Source organism: Phascolarctos cinereus, unplaced genomic scaffold (genome assembly GCF_003287225.1).
Source record: "Phascolarctos cinereus isolate Bilbo 61053 unplaced genomic scaffold, phaCin_HiC Scaffold_1;HRSCAF=81, whole genome shotgun sequence".
NCBI classification, from domain to species: Eukaryota; Metazoa; Chordata; class Mammalia; order Diprotodontia; family Phascolarctidae; genus Phascolarctos; species Phascolarctos cinereus.
In genome coordinates this window covers 281,451,246-281,476,964 of record NW_027555514.1, presented here as the reverse complement: position 1 = coordinate 281,476,964, position 25,719 = coordinate 281,451,246, and the positions used below count along the sequence as shown (strand labels likewise).

The window sequence follows — 25,719 nt, the reverse complement described above, 5'->3', positions numbered from 1 at the left end:
ACAGATACAACAGCTACTGCCAGGACATGAAAGGCACTGTGGCAATGGACTTGGTGTTAGAAAGACCTGAGTTCAGATCCCACCATAGACATTTAATAGCTGTGTGACTCTGAGCAAATCACTTAATTTCTCTGAGTTTCAGTTTTCTCATCTGTAAAATCACTCAGTGGTTCACTACCAGTTCTAAATCAGATCCTGTGGCTCCTCCCCTTCCAAAAAGAAATAGTGAGTTGGGAGAAACGGACAGAAATATGTGTGTTACACAGATATTTATATATAGAACAACTCCTGTCTCTGAACCTCAGTTTTCTCATCTGTAAAATGGGGATGATAATATATCCTCCTTACTAGCCCCATCTGGCAGATGAGTAAATGGAGGCTCCAGGGCTGTGCCATGGCCAAGGAACTAGTAAAGGTCACAGCTGGTATTTGAATGGGGTTTCTAGGCTTGAAGTCCAGTATTCTGTTGCTTCTGGGGGTGAGGGGCAGGTGGCACTATTTAAAAATATAACAATGAAACTTGAAAGGGGTCAGGTAGGTTTGCTGAATCTTTTTTTCCCCCTCTTCCTTCTTAAAAAAAATTCTTCATTCTGGGGGATGGCTGTCTGGGAGAGGGGAGGAAGGAATCAGGGTGTTGTAAGTGCAAAAGATAACAAACTTTTTAAAAAATTCATTACCAGCTAATTTTCTCCCCCAAACAGTTGGGGTTTTTTTTTGAGGCAATCAGGGTTAAATGAGTTGTTCAAGGTCACACAGAGTGAATGTCTGAGGCTGGATTTGAATTCAGCTCCTCCTGACTCCAGGGCCAGTGCTCTATCTTCTGCACCACCTAGCTGCCCCAGTTGAAAATAAATAAAGTTAGTGGGGACTCCCCAGGGCCAGAGAGCTTTGCCTTTAGCACTCCCTCACTTAATAGCCAATCTTTCTGTAAAACTTTAGACTTCCAAAGCACTTTATCTCATCTGCTGGGAGGTAAGTGGTATGAGTACCCTCATTTTACAGATGAGGAAACTGAGGCTAAGGAAGGTGAAAGGACTTGCCCAGGTCCCCAAACTTGTGTCTGAGGCAGGATTTGAACTCAAGTCTTCCTGATTCCAAGTCCCAACCCTCTATCCACTCTGCCACTTTGCTCCTACAAATGTTTATATTTATCCTCCTATATCAATTGTTTTTGACCCATGGTGGACTTTGCCATCCTTCTCCCTCCTGCCTTCTCACTGCTCCTCCTCCATGCCATTCCCCTTCTCCCATTAGTGATTCCCCTAGGGACCTCCATTTTGAGGGACAGGGCCAAGCCAACCCTGCTCCATTCTCTTCCCAGTCAATCTCCTAGCTCTAATACCACCATGCCCTAGTATGGGCACCTTCCCTCTCCCTCCTCCCCTCTTTTCAGTTCCCTTTTCTGTATTGTTGTCCCTTATTAATTATAAGCTCCTTATTAATTATAATTGTAATAATTTCTTATTAATTGTAAGCCCTTAGGGGTAGAGACTTTCTTTTACTTGTATTGGTATTTTCATGCTTGGCATGGTGCCTGGCACAGAGCAGGCATTGGACAAATTTTATTCCCAGGCCTGTCTGCCGGTTTCCTCTGTATAATGGGGAGATTGGACTGGGTGACCTCTGAGGTCCTCCCAGGTCTAAGTCTACGATTTTATAACTTCATCCATATATCTACAGAATTCACAAAATGCCCAAGATTAAGCAAAAGTTTCCAACGGATAAGTGGCCAGAGGATAGCAACAATTTTCCAAAGAAGAATTGCAAGCCATTAATAACCATATGAAAAGATGGACCCGGGAAAAGCTAGTCCTGGGAAATGCAACCTCACTCCTGACAAATCCCCCAAGATGATAAAAGATCGAAACAGTCAACCACAGAGAGACTCCAGGAAGTCAGGCCCCTGATGCGCTGGTGGTGGAGATGCCTATCAGCCCAACGCTTTGCACAACTGGGAATTGTGTGAGAAAAGTCACCGAAGTGTTAATAGGCTCCAACCGAGGGATCTCCCTGCTGGACGCCTACCCTCGAGGGGTCAGAGTTTGAAAGTAAGGTCCCTTACTGAGCCTCCCCCAAGAAGCTGGAAACACCCCCCACCCCAAACTGGAAACCTAGTGGATGCCCATCAGTTGGGAATTGCTGAACAAATTGTGTGAATCACAACGGAATGGAATTCAATGACCTCATAAGAAATAAGGATTGTAAGGAATTCAGAGAGAGAGGAAAACTCAGCAGAATGAAGAGAAGGCTATTGTGGGACCACAATGGGGATGGAAAGCAGTGTTTAACAGCAGCGGATCCCAGATTAAATGCAATAAATGACTTTGTTTCAGATAAAGGCTAATGAGCACACCTCTTGTCTTGGGGGGCAGGGGTGGGGAATGTTGCCTAGACAGGTTGGGGGGCAGGACCCACTTTCTCTGGGAAGGGTCAATAGAAATAAGTGTGGTGTTCAAACAGTCTATCATGAAAACTTTATTTTTTTTAGGAATAACTTACAAAGTCTAGAAAGTGGAATAAAATACGGGAGGGGTCGACTGAGTTGATGAGGGACGGGAGAGGAGACAAAACCCTCCAGTTTTGAGGAAAGGTCAACAGTGGTGTTCCTGGAATCCAAAATGGAAGCAGAGGGTGCCTCCAGAGACTGGACAAGTGGACAGGTCAGTCCGGGGGGCTGCTGAGCAGCAGCAGAGCCCAAAGGAGGGGCCTGCAAGGGCGGGTGGCAAAGGGACCTGGGAGAGACTGTCTGATGCTGTGAACTTGGTAAGGAGAAGTGGAAACGTGATATGGGCTGTGAGACACCTCAGCTGTCTAGAGTTTGCACCTGGAAAAGCCCTCACTCTGGGGGAAGGTCTGGCCATGCCGTGGACTGGCATAATAACCAGAATAAGGGAGACAGGGAGGTATGAGAGAAAGAATTGGACTCTGGACTCAAAGATTTCTGCTTTGACCATTTGCTACATAACCTGTGTGACCCTGAGCAGGTTCCTTCCCCTTCCTGGGCCTCACTTTCTTCTTTTGTTAAATGAGGCAGTTGGATAAGATGGCTTCCGAGGTCCCTGCCAGCTCTGAGATCCTATGACTTCTCTGGGCCTCAGTTTCCCTGTCTATAAGATGAGAGGGTTGGATTGGATGGCCTCTGAGATCCCTTCCAGATCTAAGATCCTATGACTTCTCTGGGCCTCAGTTTCCCCATCTGTAAGATGAGAGGGTTGGACTAGATGGCCTCTGAGATCCCTTCCAGCTCTAAGATCCTATGATTTCTCTGGGCCTCAGTTTCCCCATCTGTAAGATGAGAGGCTCTGAGGTCCCTTCCAGCTCCAGGTCTACAAGCCTCAGCCAAGGCTCATTGTCAGGAGAGGTGACCTTGGACTTTAAATGCCCAAGAGAATACCAGGTTGGAAAGGTCCCACCCAGATGAAAAAACCCAGCATCATCTTGAGACAAACTTATTGTAGGACCATGTCTCTTGAGCCAGAATGGACTGGAGGCCACTGAATCTAATCCCTCTTCCCTCATTTTTCAGTTAAGGAACCTAAGGATAAAAGACTTGGCCTAGGTCACATATCTAGTGTTTGATGCAGGATTTGAACCCAGATTCTTTGGGCTCCAAGTCCAGGGCACTCTCCACTCTATCATGCTGCCTAGATACCTCTAGAGTTTGTCACCAGAGAATGAGTTTTTAAAAAAAATTTTAAAAAATTTTTTATTTTTAGGAAATTGAGGTTAAGTGACTTGCCCAGGGTCACACAGCTAGTAAGTGTTAAGTGCTTGGTCTGAGGTCGGTTTTGAACTCAGGTCCTCCTGACTTCAGGGCCCATGCTTTATCCACTGCACCACCTAGCTGCCCCCAGAGAATGATTTCTTTTGGCCAAAACAACTCCTGAAGAACATCAGTGGAGACAGGGAGGGGTACTGACCTGAATCAGGGAAGGTCCACTCTAAGGAAATCACAGATCTCTAGGTCTGTGAAGCATTACAGAGTCTGCAAAATGTGTGTCCTCATCATGTCTGTGAGTCTGGGCAGACCAAGAGTATTGTCCCCATTCTACAGATAAGGCTGAGGGTTATTAAAGAAATACCAGGATTTGAACCCAGGTCTCTGAACCCCAAGTCTGGGCCTGTGTCCAGTATATCACTGCCTTTCCCAAAGGAGTGGACAAGGAAGAAGAAGTGGGGGAGTGGGGGTGGCAAAGGTGGGGGAGAAGCATGGCATCTTTGATGACAGGAATCTGATCATGGGCTACCTGGTGTCTTTTGGGTGAGGGCATGGGGAAGTGCATCACACGAAGATGAGCACCTCACCAGAGGGCGTGGCTAGAGCAGCCAGCCAGGAGAAGGGTTCAGGTGAAGACTTCTTGGCACCAGCAGCATTCCGTCCCCCCATCCCCTACACACAGACAAGGTGACATACAGGTCTCTGGACCAGGACCTACCTCTCAGGTTTTTGCTCAGGGCCAGTGGCCACCACCAACTCACACCTGGAGGTCAAGATGCAGAGGGTATCCTTGGGGTGGTGGGCACCTTGGTGCAGATCACGGTAAGGAGCCTCAGCCCCCACAGACCTCCCTGTCTCCTGGAAGGGGAGAGGAGAGGAGTAGCCCCTGAGAAATAGAGGGGCAGGTACCCAAATGCGGGGTTTAGCAACTTCTATGGGGCAAACAGTGAGTGAGAGAGAGAGAGAGAGAGAGAGAGAGAGAGAGAGAGAGAGAGAGAGAGAGAGAGAGAGAGAGAGAGAGAGAGAGTGTGTGTGTGTGGTGTGTGAGATACTGGCTGTGTGACATTTGGAAAGTTGCTTTCCCTCTCTGTGAAATGAGAAGGTTGGCCTGGATGGTCTCTATGGTACCTTCTGGCTCTGACTCCTGTTCCTCCAAAGTCAGGGCGCTGTGCTGAGCCAGTGACATACCTGTAATATGCCCGGTAACCTGTACTGTGCTGTATGCATTATGGGTGGAGAGATGTGCTTCTGGGGGGGGGCAAGAGAAGTCAGAAGGTAGACAGGGAATAAGGACAGAAGGAGGGATTAGGGAAAAGAAGGCTCATGGGACTTCAGAATGTCAGAAGAACCTTAGAACAGGGAAGGTTAGTGCTGGGAGAGCCCTTAGAACAGGGAATGTCAGAGCTGGGAGGAACCTTAGAACAGGGGATGTCAGGGCTGGGAGGGGCCTTAGAACAGGGAGTGTCAGAGCTGAGAGGAGACATAGAAAAAGCCATGTCAGAGCTGGGAGGAAGCTTAGAATAGGGAATATCAGGCCTGGGAGGGGCCTTAGAACAGGATGGCAGAGTTGAGAGGACTCCAAAACAAAATTTTAGTACCGTAGAACATCAAAGCTGAAAGAGACCTCAGAATATAGGATGTTAGAATATAGGATGTCAGAACCAGGAAGGCTCTTAGGACTTGGAGTATCAGAATTCAGGCTGGGGAGAGAGAAACCTTAAAATGTTAGAATACAAGATATCAAGACTAAGCAGGACCTTAGAACATAGATGTTAGGGCTGGGAGGGACCTTAGAACATAATAGTACATAGAACATGTGCTAACAAATACTAAAATAATAATTAATACATAGAATATGTAAATAAATCAGAACTGGCAGGGTATCTTAGAACATAAAATATCAGAGCTATGAGGGACTTTAGACACAGAGTGTCAGAGCTGGGGGGGAACGCCAAAACGTAGAGTGTGAGCACTGGAAGAGATTCAAGAACCTAGAATGGGAGGGCTGACAGGGATGTTAAGTCATAGAATGTTAGAACGTAAATTGTGAAAACTGGGAAGGACCTTAAAATAGAGAACAAGGAATCATAGAACATAGACTGAGTGCCTGTAAATCCCTCTGTTCAAACTGGGAGGGATCTTAGCGGGCAGAATGTCAAATCACATTCAGAGCCGAAAGGGGTCTGAGGGACACAGAACGATAGAACCCAGACGAGTTAAGAGCTAGAAAGAATATAGTCCGGGGGTTCTTAACCCTTTCTAGGTCCTAGCCCTTCACAGAACCATGTTTTAAGAGCATTAATTCCGTGGGATGACAAGGAAAATCAGAGACACTGAAATACAGCTCCGAGGAGAGCGTTTGAAAACAAATTCAGAGGGCCCGGGCTCCGAATCCGCGCTCCAGTCTAGCGCAGAGATGCATACCAGGACCCAGTGGTGACCCATGGCCGGCCAAAGGGAACCCCGCGTAGTTGGTAGTAGAGGCAACATTAAAGAACCGGAACTAAGCCAAAAGAGAAAAATGGAAGATGAGAGAAAAGGAGAACTCTGGGATGGGGGGAGGGGGACTGGGCGGTTCGGGGCACCTTATGGAAGCGTAAGGATTAGGGCTGACAGGGCTGGAAGGGCCTGGCCAGAGGGCCTCCTCCGCTCTCCTGTTCAGTCTTCTCCTATCCTCAGGTCCTGGGCAGGGGCATGGCTGAAGTGTGGCCGCTCTGGGCTCAGCCGGGGAGACTCATCGCTCTTCACCTCTAGTTAGTGTGTCCCCCTTCCCCTCCCCAGCTCCCCCATCTCGTCCCAAGCCCTTGAGGAGTGGGGGAAGAGCCGGCCTCCCAGTGCCGCCCAACCCCTGCCCCGCCCCTTCTCTGGTTACCTTGGTGGGGAAGATGGCCTGAGGTCTTCGGGCAGGGCGGCTGTCAGCACCCTTGTGCCCCCGGGGGGCGCGATGCTCAGGCCCCCACACCGAGGCCCGGACTCCCAACCCCAACAGAGGCAGCAGTAACCCTAGAGGGGCTGGCCAGGAGGGAGTGAGGGGCCCTCATTACTCTTTCATAAGCCGGAGCGGGGCCAAGAACAATGCCGCAAATGAAACCGCCGGAACTTGACACCTGCCGAGCTCACCTGAGGGCCCCAGGGAGCAGGGAGAGGGGCCCAGAGACACACACACTGCAGCTCCCCATGGGGACAAAGCCCGGGGCTCAAAGGGCTCCGATCCAACCCTCCCCTCCCCCCGCCCCGGGTGGGAGGAGGGGGCAGTGAGCAGGGCCTGACCCGAACAAGAGGACAGGGCCAAATTGTCCCCTCGGCTCTATCCTTCTGGAGGAGCCTCAGACCCTTCCGCCCCCGCGAACGCCATTCACCAGGGCCCAGGGCAGAGCCAGCTCTCTGGGACCACTATGGGCTCCCCCATCTTGAGCAGAGAGCACTACCATGCAGGCCTTCCCTGTGTGGGAAGGAGGGGACAAGGGCCCAGGCCTGGGGATAGTCTGTCCTGACTACAGCCAGATCAGAATCAGGGGAGGTCACTGGGTGGAGGCTGTCCCCAGAGGCCAGAGGGGAGGTGAGTCAGATGCACAGCTCACCCAGTGCTGGCCGGCCACTTGGCCTTTGTTTCACCACATGGCACTTGCTGCCTCTCCTTTCTTCTCCCTCTGCCCTCCCCTTGGGCATGCCCAACCTGACCTTCAGTTCTCTTTCACTGATTTGGCATGTCAGCCTTCTTGTCTCCTCATTTCCCCTCCCTCCCCTCATATGAACAACCCAAATCCCTTCTTCTAGGGCCATGACCTAGTTTCCCTGAGAGAAGCTGGTTTCTTAGACACCTTCACACATCTCCATCCATCCTCCTACCCAGGGAACCTAAGAATTGCCAGTAACCACCGCCACTGCTACCTGGGCAGCCCCATGATCCAGGTAGACTCAGTTTCCCCTCTGTGCTCTGTCCCCAAATCTCCTTTGTGGTCTAGTGAGTGGCAGCTTAGCCCAGAGGTTAGAGTGGGATTTCTCAAGCTGGTCTTAGGTCCTATAGTTCCGTGGAAGCTTGTTCTCCTTCAGGCCTCACCTCTACCCTCAGCTGCCATGTCCTTCCTTCAAGCATGTGCCCAGGTCATCCCCCTTGGCTGGAGTGAGCCCTCCTCCACAGCTGAGGCTCTCAGAATGCTTATCAGATGTCACCTCCTCTGAGCAGATTTCCTGATCACCACCTCTCCCTTCTGCTGAAATTTCCCTAGAGCCCAGTGGTGGAATCCTTCCATACCCCAAATTTCTCTACCTTCTATCATGTTCATGTATGTCTATGCTGGTAGGGCTGAGTCATTTTTGAATCTCAGCTTCCCTGGTTTGGAGTACAGTGCCTCACACCTCTATAGAGGATGCTTAATAGGTCTGTTGGGTTTAAAGGGCTGAGTGGCTAGAGTCCTACAGACCTGGCCAGGATTCCATGGGAGCTGACTGGGATCCTTGTTCTAAAGCCCCTCCCAGCCCTGACGTTTCCTGTTCTAAGCTCCCTCCCAGCCCTGACATTCCCTGTTCTAAGATCCCTCCCAGCTCTGACATTCTCTGTTCTAAGCTCCTACCCAGCTCACTGGGATCTCCCCCCAGAACCATCTGAGCATTCTCTGGATGCTTTGCTAGGCTTTAAAGAAACTCCCCATGCAGAATGGTGTCCTTATAAAAAGCACCAATTTCTTTCAGTTCAAAATTTCTCTGACACTATTTTGCCTTGAATCAGATGAATTTCTCTTCCTCACGGACTATTTGCCTAAACCTGTGCATCTGTTCCCAAGCGCGACCACAAACACCAGCAGAGAGCCTCGGGCATTCTGTCCACTTGGTGCCCTGTTCCAGGTTCTTTCAATGTATTTAAAAACAAAAACCATGACTGTTCCATGACTTTTACAAGTTTGACACTTACTGGGTTGGAACCCAGGAAGTTATGGGGCCAGAGTTCCAGGTTCCTGCCCCAGGCAGTGGTCAGCTGGCTTTGGCAGGCTCCGTGGGCATGGGCCACACCCCTGTCACAGACAGCCCATGGTACCAATGGAATGGAGGCAGGGACATCTTAGAAGCGGTTTGGGGGCAATCCCTGGCTCAATCGGTCACGTGTTTTTAAAGCACCTACCTTGTATAGGCACATTGGACAGGGCCTGGCCCTACAAAGACAAAGTCCCAAACAAGATTCTGCCCTCAAGGACCTTACATTTGGGAGGGGGGTGGACTACATGACCCCCAGGGTGCCTCCTAATTGTTTTTCAAGCTTCTGTGATCACTTAATTTAACCTCCCCAATTCCCACCCCCTTCTCAGATAAGAAAATTTAAATGGGAGAATTGACTTGGCCGAGGTCACATTGTGCATAGATGATAGGTCTAGGCTAGAATCCAGGTCTTCTGACTTAGTCGTCTGCCCCCATTCCCTGTCCTCAATCCTTCTCACCCGGTTGGCTTGATATGACTGGCTTACTAGGTGCACGCTGGTGTCATAGGGAGTCTTGTGGGCCTCAGAACAACTTTGGCAGTGACTCTTTGCAAACACACCGGCCTCAGAGTGCTCACACAGGACATTGTCTGTCACCTTCTCCATAATGGAAAAGGTCAGGCAAGTACTGTCACCCAGAATGGGACCCCATCATTGGCAGTCACCTAGAATGCAATAGGAAAGAAGACAGATGTCAGATGCCTGCTCCCAAGTACCCTCCTCCCACTGACCCATGTACCCACACATACCCACACAGACACACATCAGGTCTTCACCAATGCCAGTCATAGCCTCTCCATGATTTAGAAGGTGGCTTCATGAATGACTATGTGCAAAAAAGAAAAATAAAATCACCATTTGGGAGCCAGCTATCTGTGGGGTGGGGCTTCTCATACTTAGCTATGGGGTCCTTAGACAAGTCAGGCCACTTGCACCTGGATAATGGGCTCACCTCTGGGCTGTCATGAGGAATTGAGGGAGGAAGAAACAGGCCCTAGAGTCACACTGTGTGGTCACACAGATCAGTCCACCCAAAAAAAGGAAGACTTTCCTCCCATCCCTGCACATGGACAGATTTGTAGGGGCTGTTTGGATCTGGAGTGTCTTTGAAAGTGTGGAGAGGAACTGCCCTCTATAGAATCATAGCATGTTAGAGCCTGAAGAAACTTTGGAACAGAGATCAGTGCTAGAGAGACCTTAGAACATGCTAGGTCAGAGCTGAGAGGGGCCTGAGAAGAGGGAATGTTAGGGCTGGGAGGGACCTTAGAACATGGAATGTCAGAGTTGGGAGAGGCCTCAGAACTGGGAATTTCAGAGCTGGGAGGGGCCTGAGAACATGGAATATTAGAGTTGGGAGGGACCTTGGAACATGAAATGTCAGGGCTGAATGGGAGCTTAGAATAGGGAAGGTCAGGGCTGGGAGGGGCCTTAGAACAGATAGTATTAGAGCTGGGAGGGGCCTTAGGTATTATTTAATAGTCTCCCCCCTCAATCCCTTCATTTTACACGGGAAGAAACTGAGACCCAACAGCCTGATTCCACAGGGGGCTGGCAGCTCCAGAGCTGAATTTCCCAAGCAGCAGCCCTCTCCCCATCCTCCTCCCCATCAGCTCTGCACTGTTATCCCAGATCTCTACCAGAGGCAGGCTCATTGATCAACAGTCCCAAGAGCACACCCAGGAATTCTTCAGAGTCTGGCTGAGATTCTTTCTCTAACATTGCACACCAAGGGAAAGAAATGACTTTCACCTTTACAAACACTTTTCCCTTCCAGGCACAAGCTGAGCCAGGCCGGGGGACTCACCGTTGGTTGGGAAGAGCTCTGGCCCTCGGCTGGCCACGGAGAAGATCCAGAGCAACCTAGGGTCCTGCCAAACCCCAGTCAACCCTCACTCGGCAGAACATAGCAAGAGTAGCTCCTTTGCCTACAAGGAAGCTTCGGGGCACCAGGGCCCGAAGGCTACCCTACCTCTCTGCTAGGCATTTATGGTCAATAATAACAATAATAATTTCTATTTCCACAGCCCTACAAGAGTGTTAAAGCTCTGACCTCACCTCAAGCCTATGAAGTGAACAGAGCAAGGATTATTGTCACCATTTTAAAGCCGTAGTGGAAGGGCGTGGTCTTTGGCGTCAGAAGACTTGGGTTCTAATCCCGGCTCTATTACCTTACCTGGGTGGCCTCCGGAAGTCACTTAGTTTTTCCTAGCCTCAGTTTCCTCCTCTGCCAAATAAAGGAATTAGACTGGATTCCCTCTTCATTCCCTCCAACTCTCCAAGTGCAATTCTGTGACTTGCCCAGGACGGCTCTGCCAGTAGATGACTGGGGCAGGATTACAGCCCGGGCCTCTCCTGACTCCCCTGACCAATTTCAGGGCAAGCTCTTGGGCCTGGGGACCAAGGACTGGCCCTCCTTCCCCAGGATCCCTGGGGTAGCATCTGGTCAGTGATTGGGAGGGGTCAGGGCTTGTTCTGGGGAGAGCCGGGGGCTTTTCCCGCCCCCAGGATCTGCCTTGCTATCTCTCCCCCTCCCCGCTACTGGGCGATCTCCGAGGTTGGAAGGCCATTTCCTCCCCCCTCCCCTGCCTTCCACATGGCCCCCACCCTCTCCTCTCCAGAGAGAATAAAGAGCCGGGCTGCCCGAGTCACCCAAGAACCGGCCGCTCACCACGTACCCCTTCTCAGATTAAAAAATTTTTTTAAAGGGCTTTGCACACACACAAGCCTGGCTGCTAAGCGACCTTTGCAAAGGACTTGGGATTTGCAATGAATTATTAAAAAGCCACCCGGGAGAAATCCGTTCCAGACACTCGTGGAGGGGGGGGAGGAGTGAGCATTATTCTAGGCGGTGCACTCACTGTTCCCTGTCCCGGCTCCTTCTGCTCATCATGTATGCGCTCACTTTATGCCTGCATCCCACCATCCCTCTATCCTTGCATCCCTGCATCCCCGCCTCAGGCCCCCCGTACCTTGCACTTGTCTGGGTGCGCGCGCCCCGGCTAAGCCGATGGTTTTCTCTCTCTCTCTCTCTCTCTCTCTCTCTCTCTCTCTCTCTCTCTCTCTCTCTCTCTCTGTCTCTCTCTCTCTGTCTCTCTGTCTCTCTGTCTCTGTCTCTCTCTCTCTCTCTCCTTTTTCTTTCTTTGTTTTTCTTTTTTTCCCTTTTTTCTTTTTTTTTCTTTTTTTTACGCAATGAATCCAAAGGTTCCCCGGGAGGGGAAGGAGATAGGCCACTACCCCTACCGGTTCTCCATTGGTGCCATCTAGGAGACTCATTTGTATATAGCCCTCCCTATTGGCTTTCTTGGAGGCGGGGCGGAACGTAGGCGAGGCCTCTGAAAGCCGCCTCTGGGGCGCCGGGCAGGCATCTAATTTGGCCCCGGGGCACTGGGAAAGGCTGGCGGTTTGGGCAGGCTGCCCAGACTGCTTGTCCAGTGGCTGCGATTTGCCCCGTGGGGTCCTCCAGCGGAAGGGGTGGGTGGGGTGAAGAGAGGGCCCCCCCAGAGGGCGGCCTGATGTTCCCTTTGATCTTCTCACCTGTCCAGGTAATTGTTCTCTTTCACCTGCCTTCCCCCGGCCCTGGCTCTCTGCCACTGCTTTTCCTGACCGAATTGGGGAAGGGGTGAAGTTTGATTCTTGGGTGTAGCTCCGTGGAAAGAGCACCCGAGCAGGTTAGGGGAGCACGGCTGAAATTCTGTCTCTGACACACCATCTGTATGGCTCTGGACAACTCCCCGTCTCTGAGCCTCGATTTCCCCTTCTGTAAAACAGAAGAAGTAGGGCCAAGTTATATCCGAAGTTCAGTGTACCACTGGCAAACAGAACATCCAAACCGAGGGTCCTGTAGAGGAAAGAGTGTGGAGATCCCAGCTCTGGTCCCTGGTGTAACAGAAAGGAAGGAGTCGGGCTGGACCATCTCCCAGGTACCTTTCAGGCCTCCCAGTTACCATTCTAGGCTTCCTCCCAGTTCAGACATTTTATGCTCTAACATTCTCTGTTCTAAGGTCTCTCCCAGATCTGACATTCTAGGATTTCCCCCTTTCTAATTCCTGCCCTTCCTTCAAAGCCTAGCTTGGTACTCACCTCCTCCAGGAAGCCTTTCCAGCCCCTGTATGCAGCTGATTCAACAATCCTGAATTAAGTCTAGGCTCAGTCCCTTAGTACCTGTGTGACCTCAGATAAAAACCTTTCCCTGTCTGGGCCTCTGTTTCCTCATCAGTAAAACAAAGGGCCTCTGCGGTCCTTGGGGCTCCAAATCTATGATCTTATGCTGGTGTGATGGTCATCTTCTGCAGGCACAGGGGTGGGAATTTGCTTTGGTGGAGGGAGGAATTGGCAAAATCAGGGATGCAGGGATGCTCTTTACCAGATAAAGCAGAGCAGGGGGAGAAAAAGTCCACTTCAGTCACAGTCCTGTAGATCTCACATTCTAGTGGGGATGGGAGCATTGGAAAAGAGACCGTGCTATGGGAGGCTGAAAGACGGGAGAGTTTTTTCACCATCTGTAAGATTAGGACAAATTTCCTGGAGGAAGAGGAGGTAAGTGCCTTCTTCTTTGCCTGGCATGGTAATAATCCTGGATACGCACACTCCTGCCTCTGGATCTTACTGAGTTGGAGGGGCCATGAGGAGGAGCCCAGCCAAGGATTGTATATGTATTGTATTAGGACCAGCCTCCACATCACACTAGCCTTTGGGGAGGGGGGAGGAGACATTTTCAGACACACCAGCTCCTAGAGACCGTGTCCTTAGAGAGAGATTCGGATCTATCTTCCTACATTTGTGGACTGAAGAATTCAAACGCTGGATAGGCAAGATGGACATAGGAGAACAGGTGAATGGTGGGTACTATACACAGGAACTATGAAGTCAGGTGAAAGAGCAGGAGTATTGAGGCTAAGTTTTGGAGGTGTCGAATTTGAGGGTGGGGCATTCAGGTGTGGCAGTCTGGAGCTCAGAATAGAGGTTAGAATATGGTGCCCTACTTGGCTATATACCTATTTGTTATAAGAGAGAGCTACAGAGTTAGTGGGCAGTGACAAATGGATGGGGGGGAGGGAGAGAGGAAGGAAAGAAGAGAAAAAGAAAGAAAAGAGGGAGGAAAAAAAGAGTAACAATAAAACATTAAAAAAGATACATAGAAGAAAAAATGTTCAGAGGAGGATCACAAATAGCAATTTTGTTACTACCTTGATAAATTTAATATATACAGTTTCAAGAGACAAACAGAATGATAACAGATGTTTTCAGGTTCTTTATGATTGTTTGTAATAAAAAAAAAAGAAAGTTTAAACTTTAAAAAGGATAGAGAGGTCTGGACTGGAGAGATTTGGAAGGCATGTGCATGAAGGTGGTAGTTGAAACCCTGGGAATGAAAATGATTGTTGAGAGGATGGAGAGGTGAGTTGAGACAGAAGAGGACTGAGGAAAGGGCTTTGGGGAGCATCCAATTTATGGAGTCAGAAAAAGGAAGTGAAAGCAGAGGAAAAGACTGAGAAATTCACTGAGAGAGGTAGAAGGTAAGCAGGCGACAATGGTGTTTCTGAAGCTAAGGCAGAGGAGGGTATCCAGGAGAGGAGGAGTGTGATCAGTAGGCTGCAGAGGGGGTGAGGAGATGGAGGATTCCAAAAAGCACTGGATATCAGTCAATAAACGTTTCTTAAGTGTCTACTATGTGCTAGGCACTGTGCTAAATAAGCATTGGTGAAACAAATAAGAAAGCCAGTCCCTGCCCTCAAGAAGTTTACAATCTAATGGAGAAAGACAACACTACAAAAGGAATCTGAAAATGTGGAGAGAAGGGAAAGTTCCCAGCATGGGTGGGGTGAGGGGTAGAGAAAGGGATGAAGAAGCCCAGAGGAGTGTAGACAAGCAGGTAAGAAGAAGGCAATTGGGAAGTGGCCATTGGGAAGTCATTAGAAACCTTGAAGAAAGAAGGTTCAGTCCAATGGTGGGCAGAAGACACATTGCAAGGAGGTGAGAAGCAATGGAGTGGTGAGGAAGCGCCTATGACTTTTTAATTTTATTTTTTAAAGGAAATCAGGCTGTCAAGGGGAGGCGGAAGGTAGAGTAGGAGGAAGAGCTTGTAGAGAAGGGCTAAGTTTGCACATGTTTGAATGTATGAAAGTAAGACTTTTTTTTTGAGGAGACATGGCTGTGTTTGCAGGCAGATGGCTATGAATCAGGGAAATGGGAGAGTTTGAAAGTAAATGAGAAATATGACTTTAGAAGACTAACAGGGAAGCACGTGTTTAGCCTCAGGTCAGAAAGGTGCCAGCTCTGGATTCAGAATGGGCATACCTCCTTTCCCTGTGCATCCTGCTTTGTTTGGCTGCTAAACTCGATTCCTTGGTTACAGGGGAGGACTCTGGGTTTTGTTTTTTGTTTTTTGAGAGGGGAGTCACTGACAAGTAACAACGATCTTTTAAAAAGAGGATTAATAGGACTAAAGAGAATGCTTGGGAGGAAGATGATGGTTGGAGCAAAGACCTGAAGAAAGAAGGATGAAAAGTGCTCCTTGGGCACAGGACTCTTCCTGAGGCTGTAGAGCAGAAGGAGAGATCAGACCGGGAAACCAATTTGGAGGAGGGAGAACTGAGGAAGCCAGACCTATGGATACAGGAAGCAAGTGTGTGGGAGCCCCTGTTGCTTAGAATTGCCTCAACTTCCAGTGTGGGCATTTGCACTTGGGGCTACAGGTGCAAAGCTGGCCTTGCTTTATTGTTTTGTTAATTGTCTAGACTTAAGAAAGAGCTGGAGAAAATGATAATTATGTAGATTGAGCTTAAAATGTTGTTTGGGTGCAACTTTCTCTTTCTTTCTTAAAGAACCCATTGTTAAATACCAGCACACCCAGAAACCAGACCCTGTATTTAGTTGATTTTGCTTCCCCCCTCCCCACTATTTGCTATTTTTTTCCAACTAGGGAGGGTTCTATTCAGGAGGGTGAGTGACAGGGATTTTTTTTTTTTAAGCAACAGAGCTTGGGACACTAATGCACTGTTGGTGGAGTTGTGAACTGATCCAACCATTCTGGAAAGCAATTTGGGACTATGCCCAAAGGGCTATAAAACCGTGTGTACCCTTTGACGTAGCAATATCCCTACTAGGTCTGTATCCTAAAAAGAGCCCCCTCCCCCCCAAAATGGACCTCTATGTAAATAATATTTACAGTAGCTCTTTTTGTGGTGGCCAAGAATTGGAAATCGAGGGAATGCCTATCAATTGGGGAATGACTGAACCAGTTGTGGTATATGCTTGTAATGGAATACTATTATGCTATAAGAAATGATGAGCAAGATGGTTTCAGAAAAACCTGGGAAGACTTATATGAACTGATGCAAAGTGAAGTGAGCAGAATCAGGAGAATATTGTAACAGTAACAACAATATTGCACAATGATCAGCTGTGAATGACAGAGCTATTCTCAGCAATACAATGATCCAAGGCAATTCCAAAGGGTTTATAATGAAAAAATGCTGTTATCCACCTCCAGGGAAAGTCTGAATGCAGATCAAAGCATACTTCTTTTTACTTTCTTTTCTTTTTTTATATGTTGTCTTTCCCATGAGATTGTAAGCTCTTTAAGGACAGGGGCCTTGTTTTTGCCTTTCTTTGTATCCCCATCACTTAGGTACCTGCCTGACACAGAGTAAGCACTACATTAATGTTTGATAATGGATTTTAAACATTTTTTTTAAATTTTTAAAAATATTGAACACAAAAAATTAAAATAAAATGAACATTAAAAAATAAGACTTGCGATTTCATTGGTACCTGAATCTCCGGGTAAAGAAAATTCCTCAGCCAATGAAGACCTGAACCCACAAACCTTGTCTTAGAGACTCATCAGGGGCTTAGAGAGGTAAATGACTTGCTCTGGGTCACACAGTCTTGAATGAGGCAGAGACAGGACTCTGAGGTGGACTCTCCTTCTGCCTCTCTAGGGCAGTAAATACACACATTGTGGGGGGACCCCTTTCTTATACTGAAAAGGGTATGAAAAGCAGCCTTTCAAAGGAAAATACAAGGGGCTGCTAGATGGTAAAGTGGATAGAGCACTGGCCCTGGAGTCAGGAGGATCTGAGTTCAAATTCAGCCTCAGATACTTACTAACTGTGTGACCCTGGGCAGGTCACTTAACCTGATTGCCTCAAAAAAAAAAAACCAAACAAAACCCAACCCAAATCAAAGGAAAATATGGAAAGGGCCTAACAGAAATGCACTCTCCAATGCCTGGGCAGAAGCACCTACACATTAACCATATTCTAACCCTAAATAAATAAAAATGTCCAAATGACAGAAAAAATGCATATATGTATATACACACATATATGTATCTATGGAGAGTTTATATATAATGCATATTATACATATAATTAGTATATTCAACATCATTGATAAGATATATAAATATTATAATCTATAGTGTATACAATGTTTGCATGGCTATATGCTCAGCCCTGTGGTTGGTTGGGGTGCCCTCTCAAGGGCAGGGTCTTTGCCTTAGCTCTTACTGTGTCCCCAGCACCCACCCCTCCACATAGGAGAGACTCGGTGAACACAGAAATGATCTCCTGGATTGTAAGCTCCATGAGGGCAGGGCCAGTGGCTTACCTAAGATATAACACAATGATACAGGGGAAAGAGCTTCTGGAATTGGATTCTGAGGCCTTAGTTCTGAATCTCAACTCTACGACTTAACATCTATGGGATCTTGGGCAGGCACATCAACTTGTCTGGGCCTCAGTTTCCTCATTGGTAAAATAAAGGGGATTGGATTCAGTGGCCTCCGGACTAGGATTCCTTGATCTAAACTTTGTACTTCCCCCAGCATTGATCTCAGGGCCCTGCACTCAAGGGAGGGCCATGAACAGATCTGTCCCTAAGAAAGCCATAAGAAGGATGGTTTGGACTGAGGAGAGAGTAACTCCATTCCCAAGCCAGGGGACCTTACCTAAGCCAGTCATCAGTGGCTGGTCCAGCTTCCTAAGCTAAGCTCCCTTCTCAGGCTGTCTCAGGAGAGGACCCTGCCTGACTCCTCTCTCTGACCTCAGCTAAGCCTGTTCTTCTCTTTATCCCCTCACCCCTGTCAGCCTCAGAACCTTCAGGGGTCACCCATTCTTCACATTACAATCCCAGCTCTAGGGGTGGAAGGCACTTTTGGCCTTATCTAGTCCAACAGCTTCATTTACACATGGGGAAACTGAGGCTCGAGTAGGTGACTTGCTTTGGCCAAGGCCACAGGAGTAGTTATCACTGAAGGCATACCTATATAAGGTCCTGATGGAGCCACGGGGCTCAGCTTCACACACTTGGCCCATGTAGGAATTTGTTTCTTTTGACTGTACATGGTTATAAGAGGTATTTTTCTTGCTTTCTCAATGGTGGTACAGGTTGGGGGGAGGGGGAAGAAAACAGATTTTGATCTGAAAAAAAACTGTATGATCACCTTGAGTAAGTCTCTCTCCCTCTCTGAGCCTCAATTGCCCCCTCTGTAAAATGAGAGGACTGGCCAAAATGCTCTCCAAGGTCCTTTACAGCTCTAAGTCCTGTGATACCACAAGGGAGCTTGTGTCTAGATTGTTTCCCCAGTGTTAAGGACACCCCCCCTCCCAAAACACCAGAGCGAAGGGGAGGCAAGTAGGATGACCATCCAAGATGCAGGGAGGGAGCAGGCAAGCCAGGGTACATCCTAGAGATCTGTGGGCAGCGGCAGGGCAAGAGAGAATAATGACCATGAGGAGAAAAATAATCATCCCTTTGACCCACACAGCACCTTCTCACAAGGAGGCCCAGGCACCCCTAGGATATTTTCACATTGTAGCTCCTTGAACCTCACACCTTCCCTGTGATATATGTAGGAGAGAGGTATTATTACCTCCATTTTACAGATGGGGAAATTGAGGCCCCAGAAGCTGCTGAGTGGAATGGGTTTCCTGCTTGTCTGGGTCCATGCCCTCCCCACCCCTTTGTCCTAAGGAGGAAACTCACAGCCATCAATTGGTCCATCTGAGTCTGGAGCGGAGGAAGCACTGTAAAGTAGCAAAAGAAAACATTTAAAATAATAACAAAAATAAAACATTAGAAATGGAATTTGAAGACAGACCTTGATTTGGCTCCTAGATCAACCATTGTCTGCAGGAGCCTCATTTCCTTCCCTGCCTGTAAGGGGTCTTCCATGACTCCACTTCTTGCAAATCCAGCCAAACTGACCTGTTGTTCTCCAGACAGGACAATCCATGTCCACAATTCTATCCCACCTCTGCACCTTTGCATAGGCTGTGTTCCCCTGTGCTTGGAATGCACTCCTCCCTCACCTCCCATCTCTTAGAATCCCTATTTTCCTTCAAAGCTCAGTTTAAGGGCCACCTCCTATGTGAAGCCCTCTCTGATCCCTCCAGCCTTCCCCACAAATTACCTTATATTTATTTGGCACACATCTATATATGTGCACATTGTTTCACTGAAAGAATGTGAGAATTTTTGTTGTTGTTCAGTTGTTTTCAGTTCTGTCTGACTCTCTGTGACCCCATTTGGGGTTTTCTTGGTTTGCAGAGATACTGGACTGGTTTGCCATTGCCTTCTCCAGTTCATTTGACAGATGAGGAAACTGAGGCAAACAGGGTGAAGTGACTTGTCCAGGGTCACGCAGCTAGTAAGTGTCTAAGGCTAGATTTGAACTCAGGTCTTCCTGATTCCAGGCCTGCTGTTCTATCCACTGCCCCCCTTTGCTGCCCAAGGTTTTTAGAGAACCTTAAATCTTGCCAGGTCTACAGCCACACCATGTCTCAAGCACAATTCCTTCTTTCTGTACCCTGGCCCTCACCCTTGGTTGAGGCCTTCCCTCCTTGCCTCTCCCCCCCAGATGATTACAGCAGCCTCCTCTTCCTCACCGCCTCCCTGCCCCAATCCCTCCTCAGATGCCAAAGTCATCTTCTTCATCAAAGATCTGGCTGAATCACTCCGCTTCACTACAGCGACTCCTCCGAGATCAAACATGAGCTCTCCCTTTTAAAGGCCCTCACACCCGGTGCCGATATATTTCCTCTGACTCTTTGGACATCACTCACCTTCCTGAACGTTTTGATTCAGCCTAACTGGCTTTCTCTTTGTGCCTCCACGCTCATCTCCTACCTTCACACCTTTGCACTGGCAGTGACCCCTGCCTGAATTGAGTTCTCTCTTTACCTCCACCTTATGAAATGATGCACCACCTTCTCCATGAGGTGTTCCCTTATTCCTCCAACTGCTACTGCCTTCCCTTCTGGAGAACGTGACATTTAAAAAAAGTATTCATTCTGTATATACTTATGATATATTACATATATATTCAATTCAATTTAATAAACATTTATAAAGCACATACTATGTGCCAGGCACTGTGCTAAACACTAGGGATACAAAAAGAGGCAAAAAGACAGTCCCTGCCCTCAAGAAGGGACAGCTAGGTGGCTCAGTGGATAGAGTACCAGGCCTGGAGGGAGGGGGACCTGAGTTCAAATGTGACCTCAGGCACTTCCTAGCTGTGTGACCCTGGGCAAGTCACTTCACCCTGATTTGCCTCAGTTTCTTCATCTGTCAAATGAGCTGGAGAAGGTAATGGCATACCATTCCATTATTTTTGCCAAGAAACCCCCAAATGGGATCACAGAGAGTTGGACAAGCCGAATCAATAACTGCCCTCAGGGTGCTTACAGTCTAATGCTAATCAGAATAATGCACTTCGAGTTTCCCCTTTTCGAATTTAGACACTCTGGGAAGAGCTTGTTTGCGTCACTGTAATTCTGGCTGATTGACTGTGCCTTCCTCCCCTTGAGGAACCGGGCAGGCTTGTTTCTGGAGAGCAAAGGCCGTTCAGACCACACGGCCTTTAGACCGGAGGGGTCCGTGAGGGCCTGTGAGAGGAGTCACTGCTTGAGGTCACACAGCCAGCAGCTGGGAGACCTCTGAGTCGGAGTCAGACCCAAGGGACCTGTGTCTGCCCCCCACCCTGAAGCCTCAGGGGGTAGGTCCTGAAATCCAAAGTGAGGAGGTAGTGAGGGGGGAGGGGTTAGAGGGAAAGCTCCTTGCAATGAAGCATGACGGTTATCACTGTACAGAGGAGGTTACAGAGCTAGAGCCCTCACTTTACAGATCAGGAAACTGAGGCACAGAGAGGCTAAATGACTTGGGATCGCAGTAGGATCCCGAATCTAGAGCTGGGAGGCACCTCAGAGGCCATTAAGTCCACTGCCTTCCATTTTACAGATGAGGAAACCGAGGCCCAAGGGTAAATAACTTTCACAATTGTCCATTGGTGGGGGAGACAGAGGATGGAGGAGAGTTCGAATTAGGATGATCACAGGATCTAGAAAGCTACAAGGGCCCTTGAGGTCCTTAATTCCAACACTGACTAACCCAAAGTGAAATCCTTCTCATCAATCAATTAACAGGTTTTCATTAACTCCCCGGGCTCGGGGATCAGAAGACGAAAGGAGACAAATCCTCTCGTGGCCTCATCTGAGTAGTTGTCTGCCCCCCCCCCACCTTGGGTGTCCCCCAGGGTTTGGCCGGGCCCTCCTCTCTTTTCTCTCTTGGTAACCTCTTCACCAGGGGTGCAATAGTCTCTATGCTTGGACTGAGAGTTGAGGCTGGGAACAAATCCGGGGTTTCGATCTGGAGGACCCATCTTCACTGTTGACAGAAAAGCAAATCAGGTGGTTAATTGGTCAGAGGTGCCAGGCCTGGAGCCAGGAACACCTGAATTCAAACCCTACCCAAGACACCTGCTGGCTGGGTGGCTCTGGGCAAGTTACTCAGCCTCAGTTTCCTCATCTGTAAAATGAGAGTAACATCCACCTTACAGGGCTGTTATGTGAATCACGTGACATTAAATTAGTCAGGTCTTTTGTATGGCCCACTGTAGTTTTAATATTTAAATGGGAGGGGTCAAGGGCAGAGAGGTCAAATTGCCACCTCAATGGGGAGGCCTCCCCTTGGCTTCCCTTCAGCACTCCTCTGCACCAGGAGGCCCCCCCCACTCACTCCAGGTGTCCCCTCCACTTGAGCTCTGACCCCAGTGGAGCCCCAATAATTACCCTGGCCTAGGCTTTCCTTTCATGGGAGAGTTCTTACCAACCCCTCCATCCTGACCAGGAGACAAAGTGTGGCTGTCATCAGCTCAAGGACATAGCAAGAGGCTTTAAGTGAAAGACCAAGCCATGAGCCAGCATCGACTCCCCCCCAACTCTTCCTTTCCAGTCTAAATAGAAGCCCCCTCCCCCCAACAGGATCACAGATTTAGACCTGAAAGGGACCTTCGACATCATCAAATCCACACACCCATTTCATAGATGAGGAAACTGAAGCCCAGAGAGTCTACTGGACTTCACCTGTGTTTGAGGTGGTAGTCAGATCCAGGTCTTTTGAACCACCCTGCACACCATGCTTTTTCCTTTGGAGGTCAGTGTTTGCATGTCCTTCTGAACAAGGAGGGGTGCGCGTGCACACACACACACACACACACACACACACACACGGCTGATAGCAGCCCCAGAGCTTCCTAGGTCATCGGGGTGCTGAGAGGTAGCTATGGTCAGGCCTTCCCTATGGTCCTTGGCCATTTATCTCCACCCTCCCAAATCATGACTTTGCCCATAGGGCACTGGCCATCGCCCCTGGATCCCAGCCTGATTGTATCTCAGAGGCCACAGATTCTCTCTAGTTGGCTGGGCAGCCTTGGGCCCCAAAGAGGGGGGAGGGACCCGAGTCTGGCTAGATCATAGAAAGAGCCTGAGCTGGCCAGGGGGGAGAAGGCTGGGACCTCTGGTGGCAATACGATCCTCACCAGTTTGGCTGTGGCTTTTTCCATTCACTAGCGATGGAAGCCTCCAGAGGCCGGCTACAGTACAGAGGATCCCAGTGTCTCTCACCCCAGCCAGGGTGGATGTGGGTGCCCGAGGGACTCACATGGGTTACTTGCTGGGAGAAAAATATAGAGGGAAAGGAGGGCTGAAGATCATGGCTACGGAGAACAGCACTGGGCACCCCAATGTGGATCCCCAGGGGTTCCATGATTGAGAGCTGCAGGGGCCTTAGAAACCCCTTCATCTTACAGAAAAGGTGAGAGGACTTGAGTAAGGTCACACAGCAGGTGACAGATGGTACTACTGAGTCAAGTACCCAGATTGCCTAGATCTGGATTACCCATCTGACTCTATCCACCACTCTAGGGGAGCAGCTCAGAGACCCCAGCTGGGAAGGTCGATTGGCCCAGCCTTAGAAATGAGGAAAGAGCCGGGCCCCCACTATGGAACCTTCCGAGTGACCTCACTTGTAGCTCCTTAGAGTCCTAACCCCTCCCCCCCCAATTCTCTGTTCAGGTTTTCCTGTGTTGAGCCACCTTTGACAAGCATGGACCCATCGACTGGGGAAGGACTAAACAAAGTGTGTCGTGAATGTAATGAGATGCTACTGAGTCAAAAAAAGAAAATGAGCTGTGGAAAACACAGCAAAACTTGGGGGTCAGACTCCGAGGAGATGATGTAGGGAGAAGACAGAGCCTGGGGAGCTAGGTACTCAATGGCTCTAATGATGGAAATATGAACCTCCCCCCCATAAAAGAGACCCTGGGCAGGTCACATCATGTGTCTGTGCCTCAGTCTCTTCATCTCTAAAATGGGGCTAATTTGACTTGTGACACCTATGCATTACCCAATGGGTCAGGGGGTGGATTAGAACCCAGGTCTTTTGACTTCAGGGAAAGAGCTCTTTCTTCTGCCGTGTTCACTACCAAGTTTAGTCTCAAGAAATAACAAAATATACCTCCCTGCCTTCCTCTTAGAGGTGGGTAACATTATATAACGTCAGACTCTGCCAACATGGAGCAGCTGGATGGCACCATGGATAGAGAGCTGGGTCTGGAGTCAGGAAGACGTGAACTTTAAATCCTAGCGCTAGGATCCCAGGCAGGTCACTTAACAGCTGACTGCCTCAGTTTCCCCATCTGTAAAATGGGGCGAATAACAACACTAACCTCTTAGGGTTGCTTTAAATTTGTAAAGCGCTTAGCCCAGTGCCCAGCACGTAGTAGGTGCTAGAGAAATGTTAGCTATGCTTTTCACCATAGCTGTAGTTCGGTTTAGCCGAGCTGCTTCCCCCCAGCCTCTTATTTCTGCTTTCTGTAACAAGGGATGGCTCCCCTAAATGTAGGGATACATTTAGAAGCGAGGAAGACGTCAGGTGAAAATACCAAAGCGTTTTGAAGCCTGAGCCCACGTTAGTCCGTAGCCCAGGCAGGGCAGCCGGAGCAGCCGGTCTGACTAGTTAAGGATCCCCGAAGTTGCAGACAATGAGTGGGTTAATTCCATCCACACCCTCCGCCCGCGGCTCTGTGCGCCAGGCCCGGGGCAGCCCCGCTCCGGACTGCAGAGACCCGCAGCAGCCAGAGACCGCGCATGTCGGGAGGCCGAGGTCCTGCCATCACCCCAGGGCCAGCCGTACTGCGCGCCGGCCCCCCTCTAGTGGCTGCTATGGCTGCCGCCTGCCTCGGCCTCCGCCTTCGAGCGCTAGGAACATACTGGGAGGGAGCCCCGACCGGGTAGCCGGAAGAAGAGGTGATTGGAGGCCACCCGACCTCCCACGCCCACGTGGACTCTCCTTCCTCCTTGAACTTGACATTCCGGCCCTCCTGACAAGCTACTGGCGGCTCCCCAAGTTCACTTGTCCTGGGGGACCTCTGAGCATTCGCGCCAGCTGCACCAGCACCTGGGACTCAGGGAGCGTCCCGTCTCCCCTCGGCCTTGTTTAAGGTTCAGGTCACCCCCTGGGCCCCGAATCAAAGGACAAGGGTTCAAATCCCACCTCCCAGGTTTCCTAACTGTGCGACCGCAAGTCTTCCTCATTAGAAAAATGAAGGGGTTGGACCAGATCGAGGGTGTAAAGTAGTGATGTCCGAGGCCCCGTTCAACTCTGCAGAGAGAAAGCAATCATTGAGCGCCTCCTGTGTGCAGGGCTCCGGTGTCTAAACCCCATGAGACCTGACTTTGCTGAGCCCAGCCGGCTTCTAGTGAGCTGTCCTTCAGCTTCCCAGGAGACCTGGGGACCCTCTTCGGTCCCTGTAACACACTTCAGTATGTATATATGTGTATATATATGTATGTATACGTATAGGTGAATGCTTACATGTACATTATGTTGCATAAATGTATACGTATGCATACACGTTTACCTATGTGTTCACGTGCATATGTACGTGGGCATCATGTATACATAAGTACGTGTGCATTGTATCTTGTGTAAATTCGTGTTCTTGCAGATATATGTCAGTATTTGTGTACATAAGTGTATTGTACACATGCATACATGCATGTGCTGTGTTCGTGTGTGCTCTGTGCTACCAGACCACAATTTCAAGGTTCTGGATGGGACCAGGTCATTTTTGGCAATCACATCCCCAGAGCCCCGGGGAGGTTTCAGGGACAGCCAGCCCCCCACGCAGGAAGTCCTGGGCTCGGCCTGCCCCAGACACCTGCTGGCTCTGTGACTGGGGAGGTTCCTTAAGCCCTCAGGACTATCGGCTATGGACAGGCTTCCGTGCAGGGACAGAGCCGCACCTCCCCCACTCCCAACACTGAAGCCAAAGAAGGCCCTTTCCTCCCTGGGAGCCTGGGCATTTTCTCAAAGTCGGCCACACAGCTTCAAACATGCCCAGACTCCTGCCCGGCTCATTCCTTGCTGCCTCCTCAGAGATGGCGGCAAGCCTCCGTCCTTGTAGGGCAGGTTAGTTTTGGAAGCAATGGCAAGGATCCTGGGGTGCTGTGCCTGTCAGAAGCGTGTGTGCGTGTGGTGGGCCAGACAAGCACTGTGCGTGGCGATACCACTTTGGGTCAAACATAGCCCGAGACTGGCAAGTCTCCAGGGTGCTGGGTGGAGGGCTCCGAAGGCCTGCCTTCAGTGCGTGGCCTCCCCCCAGGCCTGCCAAGGCTATGTCCTGAATGCAGAGACTAGCAATTGCCTACCCTTCCAAGGCCTCGAGCCTGCACCCCCTCT

The 25,719-nt window shown here is 49.5% G+C and overlaps 1 protein-coding gene across 1 annotated transcript in view; it reads right to left on the bottom strand.

Annotated features, from left to right (window-relative positions):
* TRIOBP (TRIO and F-actin binding protein) overlaps positions 1–9,504 on the bottom strand; it is a 76,536-nt gene extending 67,032 nt beyond the window's left edge. Inside the window, 3 exon segments of the mRNA XM_078147300.1 lie at positions 4,437–4,576; positions 9,178–9,356; positions 9,441–9,504. Coding sequence (XP_078003426.1) covers positions 4,437–4,576; positions 9,178–9,297 — 260 coding nt within the window. The 5' untranslated portion in view covers positions 9,298–9,356; positions 9,441–9,504.
* Positions 9,505–25,719: the final 16,215 nt, after the last annotated feature.